We start from the raw sequence: 14,535 nt of genomic DNA, 5'->3' as shown, positions 1-14,535 counted from the left end.
ACAATGAAATCTAGTCGAAGTTAGTTTACGGGGCCTCATGCAGTGGCGCGCCTATGCCTTACAGTTTCGCAGAACTCCCTACTTTATTGAAGTCTCCGTTCAAGCAGACGCGATTAGGACAGTAGTGTCCGCCTGCTTAGCTGGATGGTAACGCGCTTGCCTTCCATACAATGGGCCCGGGTTCGATTCCGCCGGGTTGGAGATTTTCTCCGCTCGGGGACTAGGTGTTGGGTTGTCGTCATCATTTCATCCTCATCATCGGCAGCAAGTCGCACAATGAGGGCCGACTGAAAGAAGACTTGCACTTGGCGGCCGAATCCGACTGGGACATCCCGACCAACAATGACATACGATCACTTCATATTCAGGGCAGTTATTAATGTCAGACGTTGTAGTCCAAAACAAATTTTTCAATATATAATAACGCGAGGTCTAAACAGAAGTTTGAGCAAGATAATGAAGCATACTCTCCTGCAAATGCAGTCACGAGTGCTCTACTGTATTAATTTGCACAAGCCACACCACCAACGTGGCGATGATGAGATTGTAAAGTATCGCAATACCTGTTTAATGCTCTGCACTGCCAGGCAGGTCGACAGTGACAACTGTCGTGGTTCTTGTTACAATATTATATGGAAATGTACTGTTTGTAAATTGATATGGAATTTACTACATTACGATAGTATATACAACAGAAATCAACAAAATTCACATTTAAGAGCTTCTGGTGTGTGAAAAAAAGGATTTCCCACTACAGCTATTATGGAAGGATGCACTAAACTTTGCCAAATCCCTCCAAACAAATCCAGTTCTTCTATTCACTTTTCCTTACGCTCACTGTCCACCTGTTCGTTACCTTTCGCAGTTTACAGTGTTATCCTCTAAGTATTTACGAAGTGGCAAGCTCCAAAAGATTATCACTTAAAGGCGTGACCAGACAGAACGCGGCCTGCGACACTGAGCTGCGACGACCAGGCCGCGCCGTTGAAACGCGTGTTACCGCATCTTGTCGGTCACACAACGGACGGCTTCGCCGCGATGACCACCGCCAGGCTGTCTCAAAAACAGGGGTTCACCTGGAGGCGCATTGTTTGTTGTCGAATCTGTCGTATCGGTGAAAGTACTGTGGGTACATTGGAAATGATGGAAACAGAAAAACTTATCTAACAGGTACATGGAATACAGCTTCTTTTACGATACAGAAAAGTGAAATATTTTTTTTGCATTTTTTTTAAATTTTAACTCTTGCCATATGTTAAAAGCAATGAAGTATATAACGGTATTAAGTACTGGAAACCAGTTAGTGTATCTTACATCTTAAAGCATCTGAAGAATATGCTGCAGTTATAGCAACGTGATCAACACGGAAAGCAACACTAGAAAATCGAAAGAGAGAGAACCGACACCTTTATCGGAATAGATTTCGTGTAATTTCAACTATGTACCTAATTCAAAAGAACAAATACTACCAACCGAAGATGTTATTCGATACAGTTGTTTCATAATACAATTTAAAGCAAATACCTCCGACTTTACGAGAAACTGTGTTCTTAACATTTGCAGTCAGTAAATAGTTTATCTACTCGTTAAAACTGGACTAAGCCCCAGGACCCGATGGAATCTCAGTCAGATTCTATACTCCAGTTGCAAATGAGTTAGCTCCTCAATTAACTATATAATCTATTGCAAAGATTGAACAAAAAATCGTGCCCAGTAGTTGGCTAATCCTCAAATGTAAAAGCTTGGAGATAAGGGTTGCCATCTGTTGACGGGTACTATCAAAACTGACACTGGTTTCACCCCTAAATATCACGTTAACATATTTAGTGGTGAGCACAATGTCAATTTTGATAGTTCCCGAATCCAGCAAGAGATGGCAACACTTATCTCCAAGTTTTTTCAATTTTGGGTGAGCCCGTTTTTCCGCGCATGTCTTCAACGGTAAATCTTGCGAGAACAGGTGTCTAAAGCGTTTACGCACAGCAGGTGTGTGTGTGTGTGTGTGTGTGTGTGTATATGTGTGTGTGTGTAAGAGATGAGAGATCACTCACCGCGGGATTTTTCTGACATAAGTCTATGTGTGAAGGAAGAGGTTGCGGCGCCCGCTGTGACCGAGCGACGCTGCTGCTACGGTCACAGGCTCGAATCCTGTCTCTGGTATGGATGTGTGTGATGTCCTTAGGTTAGTTAGGTTTAAATACAGGGTTATTACAAATGATTGAAGCGATTTCACAGCTCTACAATAACTTTATTATTTGAGATATTTTCAAAATACTTTGCACACACATACAAAAACTCAAAAAGTTTATTTAGGCATTCACAAATGTTCGATATGTGCCCCTTTGGTGATTCGGCAGACATCAAGCCGATAATCAAGTTCCTCCCACACTCGGCGCAGCATGTCCCCATCAATGAGTTCGAAAGCATCGTTGATGCGAGCTCGCAGTTCTGGCACGTTTCTTGGTAGAGGAGGTTTAAACACTGAATCTTTCACATAACCCCACAGAAAGAAATCGCATGGGGTTAAGTCGGGAGAGCGTGGAGGTCATGACATGAATTGCTGATCATGATCTCCACCACGACCGATCCATCGGTTTTCCAATCTCCTGTTTAAGAAATGCCAAACATCATGATGGAAGGGCGGTGGAGCACCATCCTGTTGAAAGATGAAGTCGACGCTGTCGGTCTCCAGTTGCGGCATGAGCCAATTTTCCAGCATGTCCAGATAGACGTGTCCTGTAACGTTTTTTTCGCAGAAGAAAAAGGGGCCATAAACTTTAAACCGTGAGATTGCACAAAACACGTTAACTTTTGGTGAATCGCGAATTTGCTGCACGAATGCGTGAGGATTCTCTACCGCCCAGATTCGCACATTGCGTCTGTTCACTTCACCATTAAGAAAAAATGTTGCTTCATCACTGAAAACAAGTTTCGCACTGAACGCATCCTCTTCCATAATCTGTTGTAACCGCGCCGAAAATTCAAAGCGTTTGACTTTGTCATCGGGTGTCAGGGCTTGTAGCAGTTGTAAACGGTACGGCTTCTGCTTTAGCCTTTTCCGTAAGATTTTCCAAACCGTCGTCTGTGGTACGTTTAGCTCCCTGCTTGCTTTATTCGTCGACTTCCGCGGGCTACGCGTGAAACTGGCCCGCACGCGTTCAACCGTTTCTTCGCTCACTGCAGGCCGACCGTTGATTTCCTCTTACAGAGGCATCCAGAAGCTTTAAACTGCGCATACCATCGCCGAATGGAGTTAGCAGTTGGTGGATCTCTGTTGAACTTCGTCCTGAAGTATCGTTGCACTGTTATGACTGACTGATGTGAGTGCATGTCAAGCACGACATACGCTTTCTCGGCTCCTATCGCCATTTTGTCTCACTGCGCTCTCGAGCGCTCTGGCGGCAGAAACCTTAGTGCTGCTTCAGCCGAACAAAACTTTATGAGTTTTTCTACATATCTGTAGTGTGTTAGTGTGTCGTGACCATATGTCAATGAATGGAGCTACAGTGAATTTATGAAATAGCTTCAATCATTTGTAATAGCCCTGTAGTTCTAAGCCTAGGGGACTGATGACCTCAGATGTTAAATCCCACAGTGCTTAGAGCCATTCGAAGGCTGCAATAGAAGAGCGTCGGGCTGCACACGTACTTTTAATACATTCAGTGGCAATGAAAAAACATATACGACCGTGTTCGCGATGGATAAAAGACGCGGGATGATTTTGAAGCACGCAAGAATGTTATTGTAGAGTTTGTAATGCAAAATCCACGAAAATATATAAATTTTACGAGAATGACAGCGATGGAGATGTACTCTTTATAATTGGGCCCAAAAATTGCCAATCTACATACTATTTATTATGCGTACATCCATTAGTGTTAAAGGCAGACTACTTGTGGGTATTTTTCCATGTACATGCCCATTAAAAACAGTACCCACGAAACGTGTTTTGAGCCATAATATGTAGCCGTGGCCTGCGTCTGGGCCAAGAAATTTCCCATTTTTACCTCTCTACACTTAAGCAATGCTAAAATTAACATGTAAAAAAAATCATAGGCATAGTATATAGCAACAAGCGCTGTAAAAAAACATGTAATGGCATTGTCAAGACAGTGTGAGACAAATGTCGCGGTGAATACGCATTGTGAGTTGAGTCGGCGATATGTTGACAAAAAAGTAATGAAGAAACCCTCGAGGAAGTTGGCTCAGGACAAAGTAGAGCATTTAATTACTTCGTAACAAGGGACGTTAAGACAACGAAAATTATGGCAGCTACACCTACCATCTCATGGCATATAGGAGGAGAAACAATGGAGTTAGTGTGTACGTTCAGTTATCTGGGTTCCCAGATTTCTGCTGTTGGTGACTGCAGCCGCGAAATCAGGAGACGCTTGTGCTTGGTAGAAAGGCAATGTCAAACCTGGACAATGTTTTAAGGAGTAGAGGTACAACTTCGACTCCTTTGAATTGTTGTGTTGGAGGAAACTTCAGAGTCCCATGGACTGCGAAGGTAACGAATGGTTCACCACTACAGCAAATGAAACCAGACTGCATTACCAAATATTAAGGAAAATTAAGCATTTACGGACTTATTGAACGTTTTCATCTGCATGACTTTCGGAACCACTAGTCAATCTCGTAAGGTCTGTTCACAAATAATAATATAATACATGAATAACACGTGACATAAATGTGAGGCCTCACATCCACAACTGAGCGTGATACCACAGATAGAAAATATTGCTACAGTTGTAATGTTCTTTTATTTAGAGCCCGAAACCATTCGTGTTCTAAATAAAAGAACCTTACAACTGCAATAGTATTTTCAACCTCTGGTTGAATCCTGCAGATAAAATTTGAACAAACTCAGATCTTGGTAACTGAGTGGGGAACATCTATAAAACTAGACCACCTGGTATTGACTTACGCATTAAAATGATGTGGTAGTTTCAAAAGACCGCCATTTTATGACTTTTTCAAACTGTAAAAAACTGCTTTTACCCTGCGCGCAGTATCCTACAGGCAAATATTTTTTTCTTTTTTTTCCAGATAAGATTTGCAGACTGCGGGACTTCCGTCATGGACACATTTCATTTTGTACTGAGCAACTTTAACTCCTCGGATGAGGAAGGCTTAATGATTGAATTTCCTAAAGAAATCGGAAAACCGTCCAAAAATCAACAAATAACGTGCAAAAATATTTATGTAGATTGCTTCATTAGTTAAAAAACTGCTTATTTTATAGGCTGACTGAGGAGTATGGTCCCTTAAAGCTGACTGTTTGGGAGATTGGAACCTGCACGTTGAATGGGGCTGAAAGACAAAAATGGATCCTCAGGAACTTCACAAATTCGTACCTGAAGGATATTTCGCCATTCGTCGTGCTAAAAAAAAATTATTACTATAGACAGGTCCTAATAACAATGATGAAGTGTCATGGGTGGCTGATTCATGGCTGAAGCGTAACGGATAGTGAGCTGTCTCGATTGACTTTGGGTATCCTAAGCATCCAAAACGTCGGTGACGAAAGTTATGCACTATGAGCTACATTCAGGAACATTTCCGAGTAATCAGGGTTCTCTGAATATCTGCAATTCCTTGGGACTAACGGGATAGTGTTACAGGAACAACTGTTATGTAGTTGGAGGAATTGGCATCAACTGCATTAAGGAAATTGTAACTTTTTTTAGTGAAGGTGAAACAAAACTTCAACTCCAGTTGAAGTTTCGTGTGCACAATAACTGCTGACGAAAACTATAAAAAAAAGTCCCATTCTTACATTCCTCCAACGAGTTTGCACTTGCAAGCAGTCTGGGCATAAAGTGAGAGAATTGTTCAATCTTAAGCTTGCACCCTTTTCAATTTTTCTCCACTGAGGACATCCGCAACGGTACAAAGCAGCGTTTAATGTAGCGTGCGTTCCGATATAAAAAGAAGACCTTGGGATGCGCAATCTGCAATAACTGACAGTTGATACCTTCTACATAAAGTTTTATGAAGTTGACTACAACAGCCATGTTCAAGTCATTATGCAAGATCTAGGTGGATTATATACAAAAACACTGCGGCTGCAAAGCCACAATGGGTTTTGAAGGATATCCTAGTGACTTTCGTTAACAAAGCTCCAAGCTACACTGCACTCGTCACAAAATTTGTCTTCTGTGCGGCCACCAATACAATGCCACAAGAATTTTTTTTTTTTAATCCAATGACACTAACAAAAGGAGCTGCTCACGACTGAATGGTCGTTTAGGACGTTGTGGGTAAGAAGGAAATAGGAGTTACCGATGTGATTATATGATACACTTCTGTATCAAAGGATGCCGACTATGATACCTTACCACCACAGACGAAGGTAGGTACCCTGGTACTGATGACAGCATCACCTTTTCAAAATAACTTCCATTTCCAAACGAGTGGAAGCGACAACCCCCCCTAGCGTTCTGTACTAGTCAACATAATACAAACTCGAATCCACAGACCATTCTTTCCTTTTATACACGAAGGGGACGTGGTACTATTTCGGTCACCTTTAGAGAAGGGAAAAAGAAAGCCAGTACCATTTATCACAGAACTGTGTGACTTGGTATTTCCAAATTGCCAGACGCAAGAGCACACAAAATTCGTAAACAGGGGAAAGGTTTATTGCGACATTTTACGGTGGAGACGTGAACAGAGATACAATGTACGATCTCTGCCACTGAAAAGTTTCTGAATCTGCAGCAAAACTCAAATTCCAACTTGGAAGGTGTCTCTTTTCCCCCCGACGAGTACAGGCATGGTTGGGCAACTACAAAATTCCGTTAGTTTGTGGGAAGGTGGTGAGTCCCATAACAAGAATGAAATATGCAGTTATGATTCCTTACCAAAATCTCTAGCACTCTACCATTAGCAAACATCGCTGTGGCCAAGCATGGAAAAATTCTGCCGAGCCCAACCTCGACGAGGATGATGCTGAGAGGGATACCGACGACGTGGAAAACGGGGGGAAAACATAACGGACGACATGACAGCTGAGGGGGGGGGGGGGGTCTTGATGTTAAACACTGACCATTATAGCACCTATCATAGTCCTTTTCAAAAGGGCATACAATTAAAAAGTTACAACGCTAAACCCTTTTTCTTTGTTGTGTGTGGCCAGTGCAAATCGAAGAAAATTTTACGCTCTATAAAAGAGATGAGGATCTTTTACTGCAGTACCCGTAGAAAAAATTTACAGAGAAAATATTGCAAAAATTCCAAAATTGATGGTTTCTCGACTCTTAAAACTTAAACACATGGTTCACGAGGTGGAAAGCTACACTTCACACCCCGTACATACAACATGCAAAGTTCGTAAAATTAGGATCTCTTGTACGGTCCAATGTGTCTGCCGATTGGACTATCGAGCATTCTTAAAATTTAGGAATGGGCTTATCATGCCGAACGTCTGGCTGAAGGAAAATTCCAGACCAGGTTTCTTCAGCAAATCTCGTATTTCCGAAGATGACGGAACAGTTGTTGGAGCTGAAGACATCAAGAATGTAGCCTTAAGAACGGATAATTAATTACAGAAATTTCTTTGTTAGTGTCTACAACGAAGAACTGTGTTCAAAGGGCACTATCCCGGACGAAAATGAAATTATGTCTAAAACTGCGGGTACATATGTATTTAAAGCAACGTCAAAAGATACTTGAATGACATGTAGTCATGAATTTTCATATTCCCACGTTCATTAACCACAACAATTGGAATGCTGCGTTAAAAATAAGTCGAATTCAATGGTTCCTTCTTTTTCCTTTCAATAATCAAATACTGACGTCAAACGCGCTTGAGGTGTTATTTTGAATACCGACGTACCCGTAAAACCCTGAAAATGAGCTATAAAATAACAAACAATTTTCTCCAAAATTAGATTTGACATACGTCTCTTACAAAATGAGGGGAGTGCGACCGATAGGGACTTATAAAAGATTATAAAACTCCAGTTTCCAGCCAGGTAGCACTACTGAAGTATCGCCTTGTTTTTGGGAGTATTAGACATATCTGTCAAATACAAGGATAACGGATGGCACTGCAAAGTGTCGCGGTATGTCAACACTGTTACCGACTAGGTATTCGACGTATTTTTGTCATTCAGTAGCACATGCCGTAAAATATTATATTATACCTAGTAAAAATGATTACATCAATGTGGCGTGATACCTCGTAAGTTAGAATGTGAGCTGGAATGTTACATCCTTTCCAAGTCTAGATACTAAATGAAACTAAAGCTCTGTTACATGGCGACGGAGAGATGAAACCGCCAGGCTAAGCGCCCAAGGCCTGTGGTACTCGTTTTGAATAGGTCTCGCAAATGAAAGAGAAGTTTAATCATACGGATGCACTGGAACTCCAGCTACGGTTCCTCCCATTTCCACTCTCCGCCGTTTTCTCAATGCGCCACCCTTCCACCGCCCCTTTAATGAAACAGCATCATTAGTCACTGCCACTTCCAAGGCGAAAAGCGTGCAGTGTTCTCGTTGCAGTATCATTTCAGCGGGCATTAGGTTACTGTAAGCCATATTTTGCAACTTACATACGCAGCAAGTCAATAGGCAGTACGTCTCTGAAGACAATGACCTGGAGTTTCGATGAAAAGTTTGCTGCAAACAATGAGAAGGTGCTCTTGAATTTTAATCCCATTATGTTAAACAGCATCGGACCAACAACTTCTTTGAGCTAACTTTTTTTTTTTCGTTATTGTCATAAAAGGGCTTTTGATCGTTTGACAACTGTAGAAGCTCTTTCAACATTTTCCTGTCGTCTCTTCATCATCCATTCCGAAACGGTCCATCTTTGACGCCATAGAATTGAAGACTGTACAAGAACGAGATACCAAATTTATCAGGAGGCATAAAAAACTAATTTAAAAACAGTTTACACGTAGTATTTCATGCTATACAGATTGAGTAGAGGTCTAAATGTTACTTTGTAGGAATAAAGGCAAGATAATTTTTTCCATTTACACAGCATTAAAAATTGGTTTATGGAAAAATAATGGACTTATCCCTTTCTTGCACCGAGGTATTCAATTGTTGAAGTCTCCGTCAACATCACATCTCTCTTCACATTCAACGACATCATACTTTACGTCTTAATTTTTGAAAGTCATGGAAGAAAGTAAATCGAGACCATTGAGGGGGAGGGGGGAGTTCTATTCATTTATTGAATGAATTAGCTTGGTACTCGCACGGAGTGACTCATTGGAAATATAAAGCATAATGAAAGTAGGGTCTCTGATCAACGTTCCAACAATACGTGTCCAATGCTTATGCTGGGTTTCGTTTTATTAACAAATGAAAACAAATACACTAGCTCTAAGGCTGCTTCACTCATGGATGTTTACTATAATCTGCTCGTAATGCTGATGTAAACCTTCACTTTCGGATATCCGGCCCTTCATGGAGATATGAAAGTTGCTATGTTTACTACTGTCGGCGGATTTCTTAGTCTCAAACAACAGGAGTCCGTCAAAATTTGAACACTAATAGACACGAACCTGTAAACGATGCAGGTAAGTACGCGCCAACGCCGACACAGCATATCGCGAAGATCTACAACTGGAAGTGTCACTGTCATACACTTATTTGGTTGTGTAGCTGGCGCGACAACCGGATTCGCATCCTTAACTGATAGGTTGGAAATTGAAAAAACTTTTGTTTTCTCACTGGATACAGTGTTACTGGGCCGACGTATCACAATCTCAACCTCTTTAACGAGATCGTTGCAACAGTTATTTACATAATAAAATTCGATCTTAAAACAAGATTTCAACCTTCATAAAACTAATTTATTCAAAACTTGGTTGTTTCCCCCCAGCAAAAAAGTTGATTAGGATGGTTAACCGGCGAAGGAAGGAAACTTTCGAGTATGTATCAAGTGTTCCTGTTATGGTCGAACATGAACACCTCAGATAGACTGTTAGCTTGTAATATTGCTTACCCGCAGTGGAGCACGATACTCTAATGACGAAGTGTACTTTTTCATAAATTATATGACAAATGATGTAAAATAAAATTTTCCGTGTTATTTATTTCGCTAAGAGCTGACAGCAACGGAAGTGATCTAGTCCATAGTCGTAGCAAGATATACATCCTAAACGACCCTAAGCGTATTTTGAGTTGCCATTACTTTTTGTAATTGCACCAACTTCTGTGCCTGCAATTCATCAGCTTCTACAGCTTTCTACACACGAGTATGCGAACTAGAGATATCACACAATTGCACTTCCGCCGTAGATTATGTCTTATCTTCCTCATATGGACGCTGCGGCATTTAGCGGTGCACTGCACCACAATGCTACCGAAAAGCATACGCATTGGTGTACCGCATCTTACAATTTCACGTGCGCTATGATAGTTTAGACCAATAACCAATTATATAAATGCAATTGTTGAACTACTACTATTTATACACTAACCTTTCATCACGGATACTTCTTTACCGTATGAAATTCGGCCTGTTGAGTCGTTCTGCATTGCAGTCTCTGTAGCCATTTTCTCAAACGCTGTAAATACACCTCCAAGTGACACAAGTTATTGACCAAAACAAAACAAAAATCCCCTTTAAAGCACCTCACAATCAAAGACGTATTCCGATACTTAAATAGTATGAACCTTTACACAAACATAACGGAAAACACGCTCTCAATCAATGTACTTGCACTCACAAACGGCCTTGGCAAAGATGCGTTTTGATTCTACCAAAGATAAGAATGGGTCTTGTCAGTCTAGGCACTTTTTGTATTGTCTGCGGAAGTGCGGGTAAACGTGATGTCTTGAAACCTGTAATTAAAGACCATGTCTCACTTTTGTATATAACACTCACTTTGATACGCAATTTTAGCTCTATGTAGGTTTGTAACTATAGCTCCTGTTTTACTGAGGCAGTGTGTTGGAAGAGGACATACAGAATTGTCTTTGCTACGCGGGAACTTGTTTGAAAAAGGGGCTGTAAGTGTTAGTTTGTGACTGAAGTGGTGTTGTTGTTCTTGTACAATTAGTTGTCACAACGTATTGTATGTAAGAGCGCGTTGATTGTATTGTAATATGCTATAAGATCATTAAGGTTTGTAAGTAACAACGCAAAAATAAATTTTACATCGTTTTCAGCTGACGGAAAAACATGAGCAACAGTGAAGATGAGGACATTCCCGACAGGGAAACTTGTCAAAAGCTTACAGAACAATTTGCGGAAATAACGGGAACAGACGTCGCATGTGCTCAGTTTTATTTACAGGACAGGAAATGGGACCTACAGGTGCGGAATCATGCTTCTTATGTTCGGGTGTATCAGAAATAAATACAGATTACTCATTCACCATGAATTACGCATCTCACATTAATTCTGATTATTGCCACAACAGCTGGAGCTATGGGAAAAATTGCATCTTGAGTTGACATGTTTTATTTTAAGCAGTTCATACGATGATAGTGCTCATAACCATGTGCAGAACATAAACTTGCTGTTAGTTTGCCGTTAATTGTGATGTCAACGTTTAAATTTTTTTTATTTTCAGCGTTCGGTGAACGCCTTTTTCGAATCTACACAGAAAGGTGGAATTAATTTTACTAATGACGGTGACACTCCAGAAATCGTCATAAACGTCGAGTGAGTATCTGCACAACGTGCGTCTTGCTTTAGTTGTGTTCTTTGAACTGTCGATCAACAAATATTGGAAATTTTTCACATTTCGTTCTACAGTTTTGGAAACTTTTCAGTTCACTTGTCTATAGTTTCTTGCCAATAGTATTGCACTGCATGAAACAATGTTAGTGGCTCTCTTAGTAATGAAAGCATTACTGTGAAGTGACATAAACGTAATTTATTTCTTCTGGGTGTCATCAAGTTTTTGTATTACAACGAATCTATGGTGAAACTGTTGATTAGCCATTGGTAATGCAGTTGGCACAAAGTACGGGGAATGGGATCTGATGAAAGTCATTGTATGTAATGTAAGAACCTTATGATTGACAAGCCCACTGTGAAACTGGTACATTTAACTGTGAATACAATATCTGTGGTGATTTGTGTTGTCAAGTGTGTCTGCACACCATAGTACCTGATGTCAGTTTTGACCCATGATGTAATTGTATTGTGACATATATCATATGTTTGTAAACAGAAAGAGAACTGAACACTGACAATATATGTTTTTCATCTTTAATATGTTTTGGAATATAAGTTATGGTGGCAGACTGATATGAAGGACGGCCCTACATCCAGGTTAAGTTGATAGGTGGGAGTTTGATTGCGAGTTGGGGAAATAAATAAATGTAATGTCACGAGAGTAACTGTAACTTGTGTTATAGCTTGTATTTTATGCAATTTGGATTTCAATTTGTCATCCATTTTAATGGCCATATGGGTCAGAGGAGACGTGGTATCGGTAGGTTCAGTTTTTCTGTGTATAACTTGGTACAGCGAACACTGCAGTGGCAAGGCGTGTGCTTGGTTGTCGGATACCACCACCAGCTTTGACTCATGGTGTGGTTATGCTGTGGTGTGATGTGTTGTGTGACGGCCTCCAGCCATGGTGTACCACTTTCACTTTGGGGTTAAGCTACGAGGGCCGTTCAGAAAGTAACCTCCGGTTGATTTAAAAAAATACACCAAGTTAAATAAAAATATTTTAATATATACATCTTACAACTACATCATTGCACTATTTTTCTACATAGTCTCCATAGCGATTGAGGCACTTATCGTATCTCTTCACAAGCTTTGAAATTCCTTCTGCATAAAAATCACCCGCTTGTGCCTGGAGCCAGCCTGTGACCGCACCTTTGAGCTCTTCGTCGTCATCAAACCACTGTGACCCGAGCCATTTCTTTAAATGCATGAAGAGGTGATAATCACTTGGCGCCAGGTCTGGGCTGTAAGGTGGATGGTTGATAACGTCCCACTTGAAAGACTCAAGAAGGGCCGTTGTTCTGCGAGCAGAGTGAGGACGGGCATTATCGTGCAAAAAAACGATACCGGAAGTCAGCATACCACGGCGTTAGTTCTGTATAGCCCGTCGTAACTTTTTTATTGTTTCAAAGTACACGTCGTGATTAATGGTCGTACCACGTTCCATGAATTCAACCAACAACACCCCTTTGGCATCCCAAAACACCGTTGCCATCAGTTTTCTGGCAGAAAAATCTTGCGAGGCTTTTCTTGGTTTGGTAGGCGAATTTGAATGTGCCCACATCTTTGATTGTTCTTTTGTCTCAGGGTTCACGTACTTAATCCAGGTTTCGTCACCGGTCACGATTCTGTTTAACAATGGTTCTCCTTTGTCCTCATAACGTGACAGAAAGTCTAATGCAGAGGCCATTCTTTGAGTTTTGTGGTGGTCGGTAAGAATTTTGGGCACCCATCGTGCACAGAACTTACGGTAACCCAATCTTGCTGTCACTATCTCGTACAAGAGAGTCTTAGAAATCTGTGGAAAACCAGTAGACAACCCCGACATTGAGAAATGTCAATTTTTACGAACTTTTGCATCAACTGTCTGAACGAGTTCGTCAGTCACCAATGATGGTCTACCACTCCTCTCTTCATCATGAACGTTTTCTCGTCCACGTTTAAATAAACGTACCCATTCACAGACAACTCCTTCACTCATAACTCTTGGTCCGTACACGGCACAAACCTCACGATGAATAGCTGCTGCAGAATATCCTTTGGCTGTAAAAAACCTTATAACAGCACGCACTTCACATTTGGCGGGGTTTTCTATTGCAGCACACATTTCAAACTGCCACAAAAACTAAACTCGCGCAGGTACGACGTTCACTCGACCACGGCTTGATGCCGACTAACCTGTTGAGTGCGTGAATGCACAGATGGCGTCGCTACTCCCCCCACAACCCGCACTGTGACCAATCGGAGGTTACTTTCTGAACCGCCCTCGTACATAGGTGAACTGGAGATTGGGTTACTGGCTTTTGTTAGTAGGAGGGGAGGTATTGTTATCGTGGTCTAGGGTTGAGCTATATAAGTTACTTGGAGATTGGGAAACTGTGATCTTATGGTGTGTTTTGCCTGATCTTGTTGAGTTTTATTTTTTGGCAGTTTCGAGTGCTTTTTTTTCCATGTTGAGCCTTGAAAGGTGGTGGTGTTTTTATTATTGAATTTTTAGTTTAGCGACACTCATCACCCCCCCCCCCCTCCCCCCTCCCGCAGTTGTCTTGCTAATTTCATTGGGTTCAATCAATGTACTGGTTTCTGTGGCATTCATATTTTTGCAGGTTGCTATGTTGGAATGCTCAAAATAGAGATTTTCAGCAAGGTGATGATGACATTGGTCAGAGCAGACGGCTGGCATCTCAGTCTCTGGTAACCCCTTGCCAGGAGTAGTCCATAAATACTTGTCTGGCGATTTGAAATTGGGATTTTTCATAATTTCCCAGAAATTGTTTTAAGGTTAATACAGGGATTGTCCTTTTGAAATGGACACAGTTATTTCCTTTCAGATCTTTATCCAATCAATAATTATACTTTGTTTCTAATGACCCTGCTTTCAA

General features: G+C 41.1%; 2 protein-coding genes across 8 annotated transcripts in view; one reads left to right on the top strand and one right to left on the bottom strand.

Annotated features, from left to right (window-relative positions):
- Positions 1 to 10,707, bottom strand: part of LOC126468814 (double-stranded RNA-specific editase 1-like) — a 157,343-nt gene extending 146,636 nt beyond the window's left edge. The window contains exon 1 of the mRNA XM_050096581.1: positions 10,443 to 10,707. Coding sequence (XP_049952538.1) covers positions 10,443 to 10,518 — 76 coding nt within the window. The 5' untranslated portion in view covers positions 10,519 to 10,707. The remainder of the gene's footprint in view (positions 1 to 10,442) is intronic.
- The window catches only part of LOC126468850 (tyrosyl-DNA phosphodiesterase 2-like), a 162,047-nt gene that overhangs the window by 97,584 nt on the left and 49,928 nt on the right, over positions 1 to 14,535 (top strand). For 2 of the 7 annotated variants that reach the window (XM_050096583.1, XM_050096587.1), the window contains 2 exons: positions 11,134 to 11,281; positions 11,541 to 11,632. In XM_050096583.1, the coding sequence (XP_049952540.1) occupies positions 11,147 to 11,281; positions 11,541 to 11,632 (227 nt within the window). In that variant the 5' untranslated portion in view covers positions 11,134 to 11,146. Of the gene's footprint in view, positions 1 to 10,729; positions 11,044 to 11,133; positions 11,282 to 11,540; positions 11,633 to 14,535 lie in introns of those variants that run through there. The other 5 variants (XM_050096589.1, XM_050096588.1, XM_050096584.1 and 2 more) reach the window with 4 other exon arrangements.

This window comes from Schistocerca serialis, chromosome 1, assembly GCF_023864345.2.
Source record: "Schistocerca serialis cubense isolate TAMUIC-IGC-003099 chromosome 1, iqSchSeri2.2, whole genome shotgun sequence".
In the NCBI taxonomy this organism is placed as follows: domain Eukaryota; kingdom Metazoa; phylum Arthropoda; class Insecta; order Orthoptera; family Acrididae; genus Schistocerca; species Schistocerca serialis.
This window is presented reverse-complemented; position numbering and strand designations above follow the sequence as displayed.